This window comes from Canis lupus, chromosome X (assembly GCF_003254725.2).
Source record: "Canis lupus dingo isolate Sandy chromosome X, ASM325472v2, whole genome shotgun sequence".
NCBI classification, from domain to species: domain Eukaryota; kingdom Metazoa; phylum Chordata; class Mammalia; order Carnivora; family Canidae; genus Canis; species Canis lupus.
The window spans coordinates 75,587,355-75,605,390 of NC_064281.1; the positions used below are offsets into that span (position 1 = coordinate 75,587,355).

The window sequence follows — 18,036 nt, forward strand, 5'->3', positions numbered from 1 at the left end:
TATTTTCTCAGTATAAAAATAACGCAATACTGATTTAAAAAAATGAGCAGGAAAGTTTAAGAAAGTAAGACACTCCCACTACGTATATGCTTTTCTGAGATCTTTCCTCCCGTTTCATAAAGGAGTACAGGGAGAATGCTGGCCCTTCAGGGCTGGGGGTGGGGGAACGTGAGAGAAGGGGAGAGGCAATTGGACAGGGAGTAGAGAAAGGAGAGAAAAAAAAAAAACTATTCCTCAAAGAGGAAAGAAAGACCAATGGACAAGGGAACAGATGCAGTTTCTCCCTGTTAACCAGAGAAAAGCAAATTCCAGCCTCAAGCAGAAGCTCTCCTCGGTCCTTGGGATTGGCAGAAGGAAATGAGTGGCAGGACCTGATGTAGCCGGGACGGAAAGGGGTGGGCCTGCTCCTGCCGCACTGCTGGTGGGAGTGGTAATTGGGGTCTTGAACTCTTGGGTGACGTGGTCCTCACGTGAGCCGGAGCCGACGTTTGCAGACGCCCTTCTAATCCTGATCCTGGTTTGGTCCGGTTACTAGCTCCTTTTTGCCCCGAGGGCAGGCGGGCGGTGGCCAGGGAAGGAGGAGGAGGAGGTTACTGCCCGGATCCCAGCAGGTCTGTGTGTGGATGGGCACTGCCTTGGGGACCCCTGCGGTGCGGGTAGCGGAGGGTGGAGACCAAAGAGGGACAAGGCCTGCTTTCTCTATAATCTTGCACTATCCCAGACCCTTCCAAGAACAAAAAAAGGTGGGCGTCGGGGTCTGGTTTCCAGGGGAGACCCCAGACCAGAGGGAGGAAGTCGGAAACTTTGGCATCCTGTGCCTTGAATCGGGAAGGGCAGTTATTAAGATTCTTGCTCTGTGTGCTGGGGCATCTACCAAGCCAGAGTCTTGGGGCTGTGCGTCTGTCATTCCCCGTGTCTTGCAGTAGTAGGGCGCTGTACCACTCAGAGCAAACGAGTAAAGAATCTGTTCTGAATCCCTGCTGGTCTACGTAAAGGTGGGATGGCCCCGCAGTCCCCGGAGGGGTGGGGATGGTTGAGGTCCTTGCCTTCACTTGCCCTTTTCTGACTCTGGCTATCTTCCCGTTATTTTATGTAGGAAAAAGGATGTGACGGGGCCCACAGGGAAAATGGCTGTCGTTGGGGGTGGGAATGCATTGAGAGGGGGGGTTTCTTTGGCTCCCCAGGTTCTCCCTAGTCCCTCGGCCCGCCTCCTTTTCCATTTGTTCCAAAGGGGTAAAGGGGTGTGGTTTTTGCTGGGAAAATGGCCGACTGCTGAGGGTGGGGGCTCCGGGAGTGGGTTAAGGGGCGGCGGGCAGAGAAGGGCTGATATCCTCGAGCCCTGCGAAGTAGGGGTAGGGTTGAGGGGCCCAAAGATGAAATCCATTTGTCAACCAGGATCCTGAATTTGGAAAAGCTGGTGTTGGGACTCTCTGAAGTGCTCTTCTGTCCGCCTAGCCGACTCTGTCCTGTCGCTTGTGCGTCTGTGGATCTTGCACTTCAGGGCCAGTTCAACCCTAGAAGCAGGAAGAAGGGGAAAATTGCTCAGAAAAAGTAGGTCAGAGTGAGGGTGGTGGCACTATTTGGGGATGCTTGGGGGTGGAGAATTGCAAAGACTGCAAACCCGAGCGGGACCCTGGACCTCCTCCACCCCCCTCCCCCATCAACTTCGTACCATTTCAGGGCTTTCAAAACCAAGTGCTCTGCAGGTACAGGACAGAGAAGGATGTGGCTGGGGGATGGGGTGTCTCGAGAATCCCGAAGTGGGTGGGGGTGGGGATAATCTTGCTCCAGATTATTCTTTAGAGTACAGTGTCGGGGTGGGGTGTCACTCTGTCCGTCAGTCAGTCCCAGAGTTGTCAGTCCTTAGGTTTTATTGGAGGAGGGGGAAACTGAGATTAAGGAGGAGGGAAATTGCCCCAGATCAGTGGAGGTTGGTATACTGGATGGAGGGAGGAGTGTCCTGGTAACTCTGAGATGGTGTGGGTGGCGGAGGCAAGAGCGAGTGCGAGACCTTTGTGCATTTTTCGTCTGTCTTCCACTCTCTCCGCCACCATCCATTTTGTTACAGGGAAGGGGCTGTGGTGTCACTTTTGAACGAAGTGACCGACTCCAATAGGGTGGGGTCGGGTGGAAGATTGAAAGACATAAAGGAGATGGGGAAGGGAGATAATGCATTTCAAAGACACACCTCTGTGAGGAGGAGTGGATGGTTGGGCTGCTTAGGACAGGGGCTAGAGATTCGGGAGAGGGCAGTGTGGCCCATCCAGGATGAGGTCCTTCTGTCCCTTGAGCATTCAGCATCCTCTTCCCCACCCCTTTGTATGCAGCTTTGCAGGACGCAGTGGATTTCCAGGCAAGGGAGAGAAGGAAGAAACTGCCTGGACCTGCACCGGTGTATGTCAGGATGCTGCTACCCCAGGACATCTGAAGGGGTAGGGGAGGTACGGAACTGATCAGAGACCTTAAATTTAACGTGCGGGAGTGGTGGGAACGGTTGAACAAAAGGTTGGAGAATCTGGAGGTGGGGAAAATTTTCAAAATTACCTTCCCAGGAGAAGAAAGGAATCAGTGATCCAGCTCTGAGTCCCTGTCCCGTCCTCATCCATTTGTTGGTCTGTAGTTCAGTTTGTGGGCATGTAAAGGCACAAAAGAGACTGATGCCCTAAATCTTTCCTTCATTTCTAGCTTCTGTTGTATCAGCAGCTACAACAAGGCCTGCCACCTGTGGCTGAAGACTGTCCCCAACATAGGAGCAGTCCTCTGGGCCAGAGCAATCCTGCTCCACCCTGTTAAGAATTTGGCTCAGACATTCACCCCGGCATGGGCCGTACTCGGGAAGCTGGCTGCGTGGCCGCTGGTGTGGTGATTGGGGCTGGAGCCTGCTACTGCGTGTACAGACTGACCTGGGGAAGAGACGAGAGTGAGAAAATCTGGGATGGCGATGATGAAGAAGACGAGGAGGAGGAGGAATCTATTGATATTGTAGAGTCTGGGGTCAAGACTGGGAAAGGAGCTAAGGCTAATGCTGGGATGGGAACTGGAGCTAGACTTCAGGGTGAAGCAAAGGTCAAGGCTGAGGTGGGCATGGAACTCCAGAGTGGTTCAGATATAAAGGCAGCAGCCCAGGTGGGGGCCCAGAGTGGAGGTGGTCTAGAGGCCAAGGCTAAAGCCCTTTTCAACACTCTGAAGGAACAGGCAAGTGCAAAAGCTGGGAGAGGTGCCAGGTTGAGCACTATCTCTGGGAACAGGACACTTGCACCCAGTTTACCCTGCCCAGGAGGCAGAGGTGGAGGCTGCCACCCCACCAGGAGTTCGAGGGTTGGAAGTAGGGCAAGTGGAAAAACCAAGGGAAGAACTCGAGGTAAGAGCACCAGGACTCCAGCCACGGCATGGCCTGTTCGCAGGGGCAAGTTCAACTTTCCCTATAAGATTGACGATATTCTGGGTGCTCCTGACCTTCAAAAGGTTCTTAACATCCTGGAAAGATCAAATGATCCTTTTATTCAAGAAATAGCCTTGGTCACTCTGGGTAACAATGCCGCATATTCTTTTAACCAAAATGCTATTCGTGAATTGGGTGGTCTTCCAATTATTGCAAAACTGATAAAAACGAAAGATCCTATTATCAGGGAAAAAGCTTACAATGCCCTTAATAACTTGAGTGTGAATGCTGAAAATCAGGGAAAGATTAAGACCTACATCAGTCAAGTATGTGATGATACCATGATCTGTCGCTTGGACTCAGCTGTGCAGATGGCTGGACTACGACTGTTGACCAATATGACTGTGACTAATCATTACCAACATTTGCTTTCCTATTCTTTTCCAGACTTTTTCGCTTTGTTATTTCTGGGAAATTACTTCACCAAGATTCAGATTATGAAACTAATTATAAACTTTACTGAAAATCCAGCCATGACCAGGGAGCTGGTCAGTTGTAAAGTCCCATCAGAATTGATTTCCCTCTTTAATAAAGAATGGGACAGAGAGATTCTTCTTAACATCCTTACACTATTTGAGAATATAAATGACAACATAAAAAACGAAGGGCTCGCATCATCTAAGAAAGAATTCAGCAGAAGTTCACTTTTTTTCTTATTCAAAGAATCTGGAGTGTGTGTTAAGAAAATCAAGGCATTAGCAAATCACAATGATCTGGTGGTGAAAGTTAAAGTCCTAAAAGTATTGACCAAACTCTAATTAGGGGTATGTCCCAAACAATATCGAAAGCATTTTTTAGTGTGCACTGGGAACAATGCATTTTGTAAATTCTTTGTTTTCCACTGTGCTTACGTGGCAAAGAGATCCTTTCAGCTCTTATTTTGGGATAATGACTATCAAGGGTCATCAACAGTGATGTTACTTGGGGTGGCTGGTTTTAGGCTGGACCATTTTAACGAATTAATGAATACCAGAGCTTGTATAAAGAAAGCATTTACTGATTTCATCTTGCTACCTAGATTGAGATATTTTTTACTCTCTTCCTAAACTGACAGCAGATTAATCATAAACAAACTATACTTTTGTATTGGTTTACATTTGTTAATCTTCAACTTGTGTTTCATCAATAAAGTGTGTTTTAACCAGCAAAAAAAAAAAATGTATCACATCCTTGAGTTTATGATCTATTTTGAGAGTTAAGATGTATGGAAACAAAGGCACACTAACAAAACCACGAGCCTCTAATCATGGCCAAACCCTTCCCGGCAAATGCGGAAACTTCTATAGGCAACAGTGCTCAGGTGAAGTTTTACGAAGGGGGACAGTTAAGTAAGTTGGGCTTGAAAGGATAAAAATGGAGATGTTTGGAAAACATCTGGTGACTTGGGAGACAAATTTTGTGCTAAGTTAAATTGTTATGGCACAAAATAGCATCACTGTATTCACAGATCATAACATAGACTTCTTTCCCCCATAGTTTGGTATTGCTGAAGTTAGTATGCATCTGACAGTTGATGGCATCTTAGCATTGTGCCATACTTTAATTAGAAATATTGTTTTCCTTTTGTAGTGGCACGTAAAATAATGATGTATCTAAAAATCAAAGACATCTTAGATCAGGGAAATTATGCTTCTAGTCAGTGAGAAAAATGTAAAAGGATATTTAATACTTAAAGGGTGCATTTGCTCCATAGCAAGTACATTATTTTGTACTGATAGAGGTTTTGCAGTAGTTTGAGTTAAGGGAGCTGGCCAAAGGTTGAGGAGGAGTCAATCAAGCTCCCTCTACTGAAGGAATGTTTAAATCAAGGTAATCTATGCTGTTGTGTCACTGTCATAATCATATTTCAGCTTGTGATTTAGAGACAACAAAGCAACATTTAATCAATCTCATTAAATTCATGTTAATTAAATTTTTTTTAGTTTTATGGTTTGATTGATTTTTAATTTATGAGTTTTTTTGTTTTAAACTTTATATGAGAGTGAAAGTTGGTAGAACATGATGCCCCCAAATATGCTCCTTTGGCATAAAGATTGTTTTGAACTAAAAGCATTTGGAAAATAGGTATAAGAAAGGCGCTCTGACCTACCCTTTTCTTCCTGAAGGCAGGAGAAAAAAATCCCATATGAAAATTATCTTCCCTATACCCGGAGGAAAGATATATTTCTATCACCAGAGATAAGGAGCTGAGGCTGAAAGAACTCTGTACGAACAGATCTTGCTAAATTTTATCTTCCTTTAGTATCCTCGTATTTTACTTTTACACAATTGCCTGTCTTCCTTCAACCTGCTATATAAGCGCTTAGATTTTGCCACTTGTTTGAATCTTCATTACCTTATGAGGGCTCATGTTATACAAAACTTATGTTAAATAAATTCATATGCTTTTCTCTTGGTTATAGTGATAACTTCAGACAAAACTAGAAGCCCTTGAATTTTCTCTTTTTTAAAGAATAATATTACTCCAATTTGATAAGCAACGCATTTATGTACCAGATATGTATATTAATGAAGAAAAAGTGGGTGGTATCTACTGTTTGTCAGCACTGATTGGCATTTTATATACTTTCTACCCTCTCCACTTGATCTCCTCAATAATCCTGTCAAGTAAATACTATATTTTTATTACAGAAGAAATGAGACTTGGAGAAGTTAGGTAAGTTTCCCAAGACCACTCCATTAGTAAGAGGTAGAACCACTAGCCTTCCAAACACGAACAATTGGTTGCTTTAAAATCACTTTGTATGGAACCAAATGTCTGTATAATGCCTCTATTAGATATTTGACACAAAACTCTCCTTGATAGAAGACACAGATGGAGATGATATTCTTTATGTCGAGTCCGTAACTTTATATAGATACCCACATAGCAAGGTATAGAAGAAAGAGTAAAGTGTTGGGAGTTGCCAATAGGTGAGGTTTAGATGAGAAACAGAGAAAAGAATATTTATTATCATGGTGCTCCTATATATCAGGTAGGATGAGCATTTTGGGTATTGAGCAAATAATCACCTTCGTATTGATATGTTCAAGTTGGGGTACTGAGGGACTTTTATAAAATTAGATGATACTGTAAATACATTTTCAGAGCCTGATTTAAACATTTTCTAACTTTCCCCTTAAAAAGTATTTATTGGAGATGCTTGAGAAAGTAGAGACAATGAGACTTATTTTCTGACCAGATGTGTAGCTTGAACATCTAAAAAAATATTCACGGGGCACCTGGGTGGCTCAGTCAGTTAAACCTCTGCCTTGACTCAGGTTGTAATCTTGGGGTCCTGGGACTGAGCCCCATGTAGGGCTCCCTGCTTAGCGAGGAGTCTACTTCTCCCTCTGCCCCACTCTCCTGCTCATACTTTCTCTCAAATGCATAAAAAAACCTTAAAAATATTCACATCATTAGCTTTGCGCAGTGGCAGTATCGTAGCCAACGAGGTTTATCCGAGGTGCGATTATTGCTAATTGAAAATATTCACATCAAGCCATGTTGAATTTGGGGTGCTGAATGACTATTATTACTTAACCTCATTTTATTTTATTTTTTAATTTAAATTCAATTTGCCAAAATACAGTATAGCACCCAGTGCTCATTCCATCAAGTGCCCTCCTTAGTGCCCAACACCCAGTCACCCCATTACCCACTCCCCTTCCACAACCCTTTGTTTGTTCTTAACCTCATTCTAAAGGTGGGTAAAAATGAGGTTAAGTAATAAAAAGCCACCATATGGCAGGGGCATAGGCCTGACTAGCATCCATCTGCTCTTGGCAGATTTCTCCTCCTCTCCTTCCCTCCCATTCTTTCCCCCTCTCCCTCCCTCCCACTTCTATCTTTATTTCCTCCTTCTGGGAGATGACTGGCTGCAGGCTCTCTGTGCCTCTGTGACCATTTAATTCCCATGACACCAGGTCAAGCACCAGTGGGCATTTAATACAGAATAATAATTCTCATTGTTGTGGTAATGTGGCGGCCCAAGGTGTGACTGGATGCCAAAAATTTTCTGGAAGTCTTGTTGAACAGAGACTGGGAAGGAACTAGTCTTAGCGTGGCACAGCTCTATGTGCCCTGTGTGTACTTCTGATGTCCCACACCTGGTAGTATTTGGAACATAATCACCTGGACTTTGGGAAGTGCTGCGTGAGACAGATGTGTCTCATGTGTGCCTGGTTTAGGCAGGCTACATGGCTGGCCAAGCCACACACTGATGACCTGATGTTTCCACATTGGAGCCTGCCACTCTCCAGCATTTTGGGAAGGGTACAGCTCTAGGATTGTGGCCAGGATTGTGGCAGATCATGGGGACAGAGAAGAGGCAGTGTTTTGTTTAGAGATAATGGCAGCTCCTGGGAAACCAGGGAAATTAGAAACTCAGAAGATATTCTGATTTTTTTTTTTTAGGATTTATTTATTTGTTTGTTTGTTTATTTATTTATTTATTTATTCATTTATTTGAGAGAGAGCAAGAGCACAAGCATGGGGAGCAACAGGCAGAGGGAAAACCAACCTTCCCATTGAGCAGGGAGTCCTATGTGGGACTCAATCCCAGAACCTTGGGATGATGACCCCAAGGTGAAAGCAGCCACTTAACTGACTGAACCACCCAGGCACTCCAGATATTTTGGTTTTGTTCTCATCTAAAGGTTTTAGGGATTTAAGTGAGTCTATCCCAGTCAAATGTGCTCAGAGGTAATTTTACAAAAATGGAGTATAGTTCTCTTTTAAATTGGCACCCAAAGTGTAATATTTCAAGGTTTGGAAAACTGGCTTTCTTTTTTAAAAATTCGTATTTTACTTTCCTTGTCTCAATAAACACCCCAAGTGTAGGTTTAGCAAATGGATGCAGTTCAGGCAAATTTTGTGTTTATACTTCTTTTTTGGTTAATTTTTCTGCCAAGTTCACCCTGTGGGGTGGACTTTGAGCAGTGGAGACTACTCAAGAGAGCTGACAAATAAGTTCTTTTCCATCTTTTCCACTTACATAGACTGCTCTTAGAAATGGTGATTTTATGTATCCTTATTGAAGACATCATACGATATAATCAGCGTGTTTTTTTGAAAAGTTCTGTCCAGATGGCTAACGTAGCCCTGTGTATTTGCTTTCCCTCTTTCCTGGCCTCACTTTCCTTTCCCCCTTGCACTTGTTTCCTTGTATTATACATTTCAAGGTAAACTGGTGCCCCAGACCCTGTTTCCTAGTCTTGAGCTAAGAAACGACCCAAACTATTCTATATTTTTAAGGAAATGAGCTCTGTAATATGAGACATTACCAACAGTAGCTCAGTGTACCCTGCCTCAAGAGCAGCAAACATAAAAATAATGTTTCTACTTATGGATAAAATTAATATTTGGAGATAACTCCAAACTAGTGATATAAAAAGTCCTTCCACAAGGTATGCTGTCAGGAAAAGGTAAGCTTTGAAAATGGACACCTGCTTTACAATACACACAACTGTACATAACAGAAAAATTTAAAAAAGGAAAACATTGAAATGTGTTTATAAAAAGTTTGAAGGGAACAAAGAGTCTATTTTTGTAACATAGAGAGAGGAAGGACCTTTCTCAGCATGATCAAATACCTAGAAGCCATAAAGGGAAAGTATGAATGATTTACCTATAGTTGATCACCTACATAGGGGGAAAAAACATGAGCAACACTAAATGAATTAGATGTCCACCTTCTTTGACAGCACCAACATCTAGCTGAATCAGCTTGCCCTGACTCCCTGAGTACTAAATAATCATCTGATGATAATTTTATTTATGATATAGATTGGTGTTAGGGAGAGAACATACTGAGCATAAAACAATGAGAATCTGGTCTACTTGGTAATTATCTTTCTTTTTTTTTTGGTAATTATCTTTCTAATAGTAACATACATTATCACTCTTTTTTATTTTCAAGAAGAAACTCTACCCTACTTGATGATACATTCTTTTCTCTGCAAACTTAAGAATGTTCGATAAACAGGGGACTCTGTGCCCAAACAAAGACCTTGTATTATTATGCTTACTTTTTCACTTTTTGAAATATAAATGATCAACAGGGCCAGAGAGTTACACTAAGTCCAATCTCAATTGTGGAGTGAATTATGTGTACATGAACCTGTAAGGATAATGTTACCCCTCCAATAGCACTTCCTGCTCTCCCCATCTCTCTTCTCCCTCCCCCCAGGCCTATCTCCAAACCCGCAGGTTGTCCACACCTTAACCACAAGGCCTGAGGGAGACCTAATGGACAGGATCAAGTGTGGAAGTACACCATTCTGAAAAACAAATATCTGCTCTCCTGCCTAATACCACAGGTCAGGTCAGGGCAGACCGGGGGGCCATTATCCTAGTTTTCTATACCCCATGATGGTAGCAAGGTAGTTCTGTTTTAAAGGCAAGGGAAGAGCCATAGTTCAAATGTAGAAACTAGAAAAAACCTTTAGCTTGGGATGTGATGTAAAACGAGTATAAAAAGGTAGCATTGAAAATAGTCATAATCATTCTTAGAAAGGCCATTGTCAAAGGAACTTAGCTAGTCTCCATTTGTCAACATCACCCCTTTCAAACATTAACTCCACTGTGTTTCCATGCGTGTAGTTTGGGTAGTTTGCAGTAGCAATAGTCTCTTCTTGTTAGGTGACACTATATTAGGTCATGCCTCAAGCTGTGGCTTGAAGAACAGTGGCAATGGCAGTGGCAAAAATAGAATGGATCATTGCTGTCTTTCCTCTGGATTTCAAGTAAGGCAATTGGCAGAGCCCAGGAATGGCAAGGGGAGGTGGTTGGGCTAAGTGGAACTTTGACAGTGTATACATTGAATCAGGAAATGTGATACTAATAATTGTGTCATGAGTCCATTATGAAGGATGCTAAAGCACCATGGGGATAGGCTACAATATACTTTGGGCTATGAAAATTCTACAATTTCAAAAGGTGATCTGGACTAAAAATTCTGAATCAGCAGGTGAAGTACTCATAATGTCTTTTGTCTCAGGATATATGACAATGAATGAGTTAATCAATGCATTTACACTTTCAAATTTGCTGCCTTATTCTGTTGTCCAAGTTATTATACATGTTTATCTTGCCTTGCAACCAAGGACAAAGCACACTATTAGGTCTTGAAGAAATGAGCAGTACTAATCAAGATATCTTTGCCAGCACCTGCAATGGAGGGTGACATCTTGTTTGTCAAAGTGGGTAAAATGCAGATATAACTTAAAGTTTTTAGAACGAGAAAATAATATAAGGATAAAATGAAATAAGTGTAAGAGGGACATTGGGACTAAGACAATTATTTGAGTTCTTACCATAGCAATTGATTGATGTGTCGTGGTGTACTTTGCCATACTTCTGGACTGTATTTTTTATTTTTATATTTAAAATTTTTGCATATCCCATCGTTGGTGGGATAAATCCATAGTTTTTATTTTTATATCACCGAGTGTTTTTTTTAAATTTTTATTTATTTATGATAGTCACAGAGAGAGAGAGAGAGAGGGAGGGGCAGAGACACAGGCAGAGGGAGAAGCAGGCTCCATGCAGGGAACCCGACATGGGACTCGATCCTGGGTCTCCAGGATCACGCCCTGGGCTGAAGGCAGGCGCTAAACCGCTGAGCCACCTGGGCTGCCCTTTTCTCTTCTTTGGAAGAGTTTCTATAAAGGCTGTATATTTTTTCTTTTTAATTTTTTCTTTAAATATTTGGATAAATTTACTAGTGAAGCCACCTATAGCTGAAGCATCTTTTTGTGGGATTTTTTTTTACAGGTTCAATTTAAAAAGTTAGATATAGGACTAATCAAATTTTGCATCTTTGCCTGTATCTATTTACCCTCATACTGAGATCTTAATGTTTGTGAATTCTGTAGCAATGCCTACTTTTTCATGCCTGATACTGGTTTTCCTGATACTGTGTTTCTATTTTCCTCTTAATCACTCTTGGTAGGGTTTATCAATTTTATATAGAACTAACTTTTGGCTTTCTTGATTTTCTCTCTCATATGCTTGTTTTCTATTAATTTCTGCTCTTTATCATTTACTTTCTTATTTTTCATTAGAGTTTAATTCATTGTTCTTCCTCTAAGATAATTGATTTTTAGCCTTTCTCCTTTACAAACATGCAGTATACAAACTAGGATTATATCTATAAATTTCTTTCTACACATTGCTTTAGTTGCATCCCACAAAATTTTAACAATTTGTATTTTCATTATCATTTAGTCTAAAATATGTTTAAACTTACATTCTATATTTTTCTTTAATCTATAAGTTATTTAGAAACGTTTTACTTAATTTCCAAGTATTTGAGAATTTTCTAGTTATCTTTTCCTTATTGGTTTCTAGTTTAATGTCACTGTAGTCAGGCAACATACTCTGTATCTTTTTAAATGTATTGAAACATTCTTTATAATCTAATATCTGGTTAATTTCTAGAAGTACCCACATGCGCTCAAAAGTCACGTATATTCTGCATTTTTTCAATGAAATGTTCTTTAAATTCACAATTAGGTTGATCATGTTGTTGAAATCTATATCTTCACTGCTTTTTAACATATCTGAGGTAGGTATGTTAAATCCTCCATGATTATGAATTAGTCTATTTCACCTCTAAGTCTATCCATTTTGCTTCATATACTTGAATCTATGTCATAGTCATATCAAAATTTAGAATTGTTGTAATTGTTGTATCTCCTTGGTTGATTGATCTTTTATTACTATAAATTTATCTCCTCCATCCCAAATAGCTCTTCTTGTTTTTCTTTTGGTTAGAATTTATATAGTGTATTTTTCCCATTCACTTACTTTAGATGTTTATGTGTTCCTATACTTAAGTTGCATGTCTTATAAGCAGAATACAATGGATTTTGTTTTTTATCCAGTGTGACACTCCTATTCTTCTAACTGGAGTATTTACTCTATTTATATATTTTTTATTTACTCCTCACTTTACTCCATTTATGTTTAGTTTAATTACTGAAATGTTTTTTTAAAGGTTTTATTTTATTTTTATTTTTAAATTTTTTTATTGGAGTTCAATTTGCCAACATATAGCATAACACCCAATGCTCATCCCGCCAAGTGTCCCCCTCAGTGCCCATCACCCAGTCACCCCAACCCCCCGCCACTACCCCTTGTTCATTTCCCAGAGTTAGGTGTCTCTCATGTTTTGTCACCCTCACTGATATTTTCACTCATTTTCTCTCCTTTTCCTTTATTCCCTTTCACTAATTTTTATATTCCCCAAATGAACGAGACCATATAATGTTTGTCTTTTTCCGATTGACTTATTTCACTCAGCATAATACCCTTCAGGTTTAAAGGCTTTATTTATTCATTCATGAGAGACATAGAGAGAGAGAGAGAGGCAGAGACACAGGCAGAGGGAGAAGCAGGCTCCATGCAGGAAACCCCATGCGGGACCGGATCTGGGACCGATCCCGGACCTCATCCCAGACTCCATCCTGGGACTCCAGGATCATGCCCTGGGCCAAAGGCAGGTGCCAACCCCCTGAGCCACCCAGGGATCCCCATTACTGAAATGTTTGTGTTTACATCTACCAACTTAAAAATTTGAATACAAGTCCCTTATGAGATATGTGTTTGGCAAATATTTTCTCCTCCTCTGTGGTCTGTCTTTTCATTCTTTCTTTTGCAGAGCAGAAGTTTTTATTGTAATAAATAAGTTGAACTTATCAATCTTTCTTCCGTGAATCATGCTTTTGGTGTTGTCTCTAAAAATTCATCATTGAACCCAAGGTTACCTGAATTTTCTCTTATATTATCTTCTAGAAGTTTTATAGTTTTGCATTTTGCATTTGTGTAAATGGTCCATTTAGGGCTAATTTTGTGAAAAAATGTAATGATGTCTGTGTCTAGATTATTTTTTTCCTTTTGCCATTGACCTATTTGAATCTTCTGCCACAATACCATGCTGTGTTGATTACTGTACCTTCATAGTAAATCTTGAGGTAAGGTAGTGTCAAACTGTGACTTTGTTCTTTTTCAGTATTGTGTTGGCAACTCTTTTGCATTTCCATATAAACTTTAGAATCAGTTTCTTAGTAACCACAAAATAACTTGCTAGGATTTTGGTTGGGATTAAATTGAATGTATAGATCATTGGGAAGAATCAACATCTTAACCATCCTGAGTCTTCCTATCCATGATCATGGACTATCTCTTTAGTTATGTAGATCTTGTTTGATTTCCTTCAAAAGAGTTTTATAGTTTTCCTTATATAGATCCTGTATACATTTCATTAGGTTTATGCCTAAATATTTCTCATTTTTGGTGTTAATGTAAACAGTGTTGCATTTTAAATTTAACTTTCCAATTTTTCATTGCCAGTATAAAGGAAAACAGTTGAGTTTTGTGTATAAACTTTGTATCCTTCAACCTTACTATATTTGCCTGTTTCAGTTTTTGGGTTGATTCCTAGGAATTTTTTATATAGTCATATTATCTGCAAAAAAAAGAAAAGACAGTGCATTTGTTCTTCTCCAATCTGTGTGCATTTTATTTCTTTTTCTTATCTTATTATACCTCAAATGCAATGTTGAATAGGAGTGGTGGGAGGGGGCATCATTGTTTAGCTCAGAATCTTAGGAGGGAAGCATATATTTTCTCACCATTAAGTATAATGTTAGATGTAGTTTTCATGTAGGTATTCTTTACAAAGTTGAAGAAATTCCTAGTTTTCTGAAAGTTTTAATAATCATTAATGTGTTTGATTTTGTCAAATGCTATTTCTACATCTATTGATATGAACATATGATTGTTCTTTAGCTTGTTGATATGATGGATTAACATTAATTGATCTTCTAATGTTGAATCAGCTTTTACCTATAATAAATAACCACTTGTTTATAGTGTATAATTCTTTTTATATGTTGTTGCATTCAATTTGCTAATATTTTGTTGAAGATTTTTGCCTCAATGTTTATGGAAAATATTTGTTTATGTTTTTCTTTCTTGTGATGCCTTTAGTTTTTATATTAGGTTAACACTGACTTCAGAGAATGAGTTAAGAAGTGTTTCCTGGGCAGCCTGGGTGGCTCAGTGGTTTACGTGCCTGTCTTCGGCCCAGGGTGTGACCCTGGAGTCCTGGGATCAAGTCCCATGTCGGGCTCCCTGCATGGAGCCTGCTTCTCCCTCTGCCTGTGTCTCTGCCTCTCTCTCTCTGTGTGTCTATCATGAATAAATAAATAAAATCTTAAAAAAGAAAAAAGAAAATGTTAAAAAAAAAGGTTTCTTTTGAGGGTGCCTGGATGGCTCAGTTTAGTTTGTTGACTCTTGATTTTGGCTCAGGTCATGATCTCAGGGTTGTGAGATCAAGCCCTGTGTTGGGCTTCATGTTCAGTGCAGAGTCTGCTTGAGATTCTCTCTCTCTCTCTCTCTCTCTCTGCTTGTCCCCCTCTGGCACTCTCTTTCTTTTTTTCTCTCTCTCAAATAAATAAATAAATAAATAAATAAATAAATAAACAAAATCTTTTTTAAAAAAGAAGTGTTCCCTCTGCATCTAATTTTGAGAAGAGATGATAAAGAACTGGTATAATTTCTTTTTCAAATATTTGGTATAATTCACCAATGAAACCATTGACACCTAGTCCTTTCTTTTTAGGAAGGTTATTAATTATTGATCCTATTATTTTAGTATAAATAGACCTATTTACATTATCTATATTTTCTTGTGTGAATTTTTGGTAATTTGTGTCTTTTGAGGAATCAGTCCATTTTATTTATGTTATCCAATATTTGGGTATAGAATTTTTCATAATATCCCTTTATTATCCATTTAATATCTACAGGATCAATAGTGATAACCTTTCATTCTCAAGATTAATAATTTGTATTTTATCTCTTTTTTCTTGGTTAGCCTGACTAGAAGTTATACAATTTCATTGATCCTTTTAAAGAACTAGCTTTTGGTGTAATTGATCTATTCTATTGTTTTCTCTTTTCAATTTTGTTAATTTCTACTCAAATTTTGATTATTGCTTCTCTTCTGCTTGCTTTAGGCTCTTATTGCCCTTCTTTTCTTAATTTTCTAAGATGATAGTTTATAGATTTTTTATCTTTCTTGTTTTCTAAATATATGAATGCATTAAATTCCATAAATTTTCTTCTAAGCACTGTTTTCATTGCATACCACAAGTTTTGATAAGTTACGTTTTCACTTTTGTTTAGTTAAAATATTTCAAAATGTCTCTTGAGACTTCTTCAACCTAGGTTTCACCTAGTAACATGTTGTTTTATCTCCAAATATTTTGAGATTTTGTAGCTATGTTTCTTTTGTTGATTCTTAGTTCAATCCCATGTGATATGAGAGGATACTTTGTATGTTTTCTACTCTTTTAAACTTGTTAAGATGTATTTTCTGGCCTAAAATGTGATCTATCTTGGTGAATATTTCATGTGAGCCTAAGAAGTATGTGTATTCTGCTGATGGTGTTGGATGAAGTATTCTACAAATGTCAATTTAGATCCAGTTGATAAATGGTACTTTTTCTCCCCCTTTACATGAAACAGGAAGACTAGAATGGGGCTGGAGCTGACCAGTTGTTTTTCCTCCTGGGACAGATATGAAAAAGTAGCTTCTCTTTCAGAACAGCCTTGTTATGAAAAACCCTCTGGACATATTTCAGCATGGTTACTTTTCCGCTGGCCACAATTCAAACTGGTTATTTTTTCCTTCCCCTCCCAGAAACAGGAGGGGGTTTTTCCTCTAATTTTTGCTGTGAGAACCTGTTGGGGTTCCTTGAAGTAAAATCAGTGAATGTGTGCCCCCCCCAAATGCTCAGCCATGAATTTCCACTCTTAAGTTAGTACACACTCAGCGTCTAGCAGCTCATCAAATTTATCACGTAAGTGTCCTTTTTAAAAAAGATTTTATTCATGAGCATCCCGGATGGCTCAGCGGTTTAGCGCTGCCTTCAGCCCAGGGCGTGATCCTGGAGACCCAGGATCTGCATGGAGCTTGTTTCTCCCTCGGCCTGTGTCTCTGCCTCTCTCTCTCTCTCTCTCTCTCTCTCTGTCTCATGAATAAATAAATAAATAAATAAATAAATAAATAAATAAATAAACAATAAGATTTTATTTATTCATGAGACACACACACACATGAATAAATAAATAAGATTTTATTTATTCATGAGAGACACAGAGAGGGAGGCAGAGACATAGGCAGAGGAAGAAGCGGGCTCCCTGCAGGGAGCCCGATGCGGACTCAGGACTTGGTCCCAAGGACCCTGGGATCACTACCTGAGCCAAAGGCAGCTGCTCAACCCTTGAGCCACCCAGGTGCCCCATCACTTAAGTGTTCTAAGTAGTTATTGGCCCCAGAGACTTCTGCTTCAAGGAAGCTCACCTTACCTGTGATTTTGCCTATATCTCCAGATTTTGGGAGTGTTGGTTTGCCCTATCACCTCAGTTCTCTGACAGATCTTAGAAAAGTTGTTGATTTTCTATCTGTTCAGCATTTTTTCTTATTGTGAGGAGGGTGGTGAGGACTTCCAAGCTCTTTACATATTGGAGCTGAAAGTCAAAGTCGCTATTACATTTTTAGTTTTAGAATTTCCATTTATTCCTTCCTCCCCCATTTCAGTTTGTGGGTGAAATTGTCTACCTTGTTATCTATTTTCTTGAACATATTAATCATAATTTTATTTTTTTGGTATATTTTTCTATTGGAGTTCAATTTGCCAATGTATAACACCTAGTGCTCATCCTGTCAAGTGCCCCCCTCAGTGCCTGTCACCCAGTCACCACATCCCCCAGCCCACCTCCCCTTCCTTTCAAAGTCTGTGGGATGCCTGGGTGGCTCAGCGGTTGAGTGGCTGCCTTCAGCTCAGGGCATGATCCTGGGGTCCTAGGATCGAGTCCCGCATCAGGCTTGCCACAGGGAGCCTGTTTCTCCCTCTGCTTATGTCTCTGCCGCTCTCTCATGAATAAATAAATAAGATCTTCAAAAAAATAGTCTATGCTTGATACATCCAATAGCTTTATCTCCTATAGGTCTATTTCTTTTGTCTATTTTTTTTCTCTTGGTTTCTTTTTCTCCTTTTAAAAATAATTTCCATTTGTCATGTCTCTTGGTATGGTTCAGTTTGAATGTTGAACATGGATGAAAATTCTAGAAAATTGAGATGATATTTTCTTTATTCGTAGAGGATTTTCTTTTGCTTTGCAAAGGCAGTATAAAAGTAAATTAGCTTAAGTGAATGAAGAATTGAACTATTTTGAGGTTGGATTTCAATCTTTGTCAGATCTATTCTATTTCCAGTTCACTCTTACTTCTAAGGTGTAATCCTTCAGGGGTTCTGACAACCTGGGGAATTTATCAGTTCCCTCAATCTTGGAAGTCCCCAAACTCCATTTTTAAAATTTTCCTCTGTACTTTGAAGCTGCCAAAGCTTTATCTTCCCAGTCTCTCAATTGCCTCTTTCTACTTGGTTTCTTTACTTCTAGCTCTATACCTATTAAGAATTGGTGAATGCATAAAGGAGAAAATTAACTCAGACTGCTCATTTAATTTCTTTGTAATTTCCTTTTCTCCAGGATATTAGCCCATCAAAACCTGGCTGTCTAGTTGGTTCTGAGTTCTAGA

General features: G+C 39.8%; 1 protein-coding gene and 1 pseudogene across 3 annotated transcripts; both read left to right on the top strand.

Annotated features, from left to right (window-relative positions):
- Positions 1–367: 367 nt before the first annotated feature.
- On the top strand, positions 368–5,354 carry ARMCX1 (armadillo repeat containing X-linked 1). Of its 3 annotated transcripts, none has more exons than XM_025431692.3 (4): positions 368–611; positions 1,396–1,551; positions 2,328–2,441; positions 2,686–5,354. In XM_025431692.3, exon 4 carries the CDS (start codon positions 2,821–2,823, stop codon positions 4,198–4,200), a length of 1,380 nt encoding a protein of 459 aa, XP_025287477.1. In that variant the 5' UTR covers positions 368–611; positions 1,396–1,551; positions 2,328–2,441; positions 2,686–2,820; the 3' UTR covers positions 4,201–5,354. The 3 variants fall into 3 exon arrangements, with proteins under 3 accessions (XP_025287477.1, XP_025287479.1, XP_035567574.1); XM_035711681.2 differs by lacking the exon at positions 368–611 and adding an exon at positions 661–995; XM_025431694.3 differs by lacking the exon at positions 1,396–1,551.
- Positions 5,355–6,843: 1,489 nt separating this feature from the next.
- On the top strand, positions 6,844–7,002 carry LOC112649553 (U4 spliceosomal RNA; annotated as a pseudogene).
- The last annotated feature ends 11,034 nt before the right edge of the window (positions 7,003–18,036 follow it).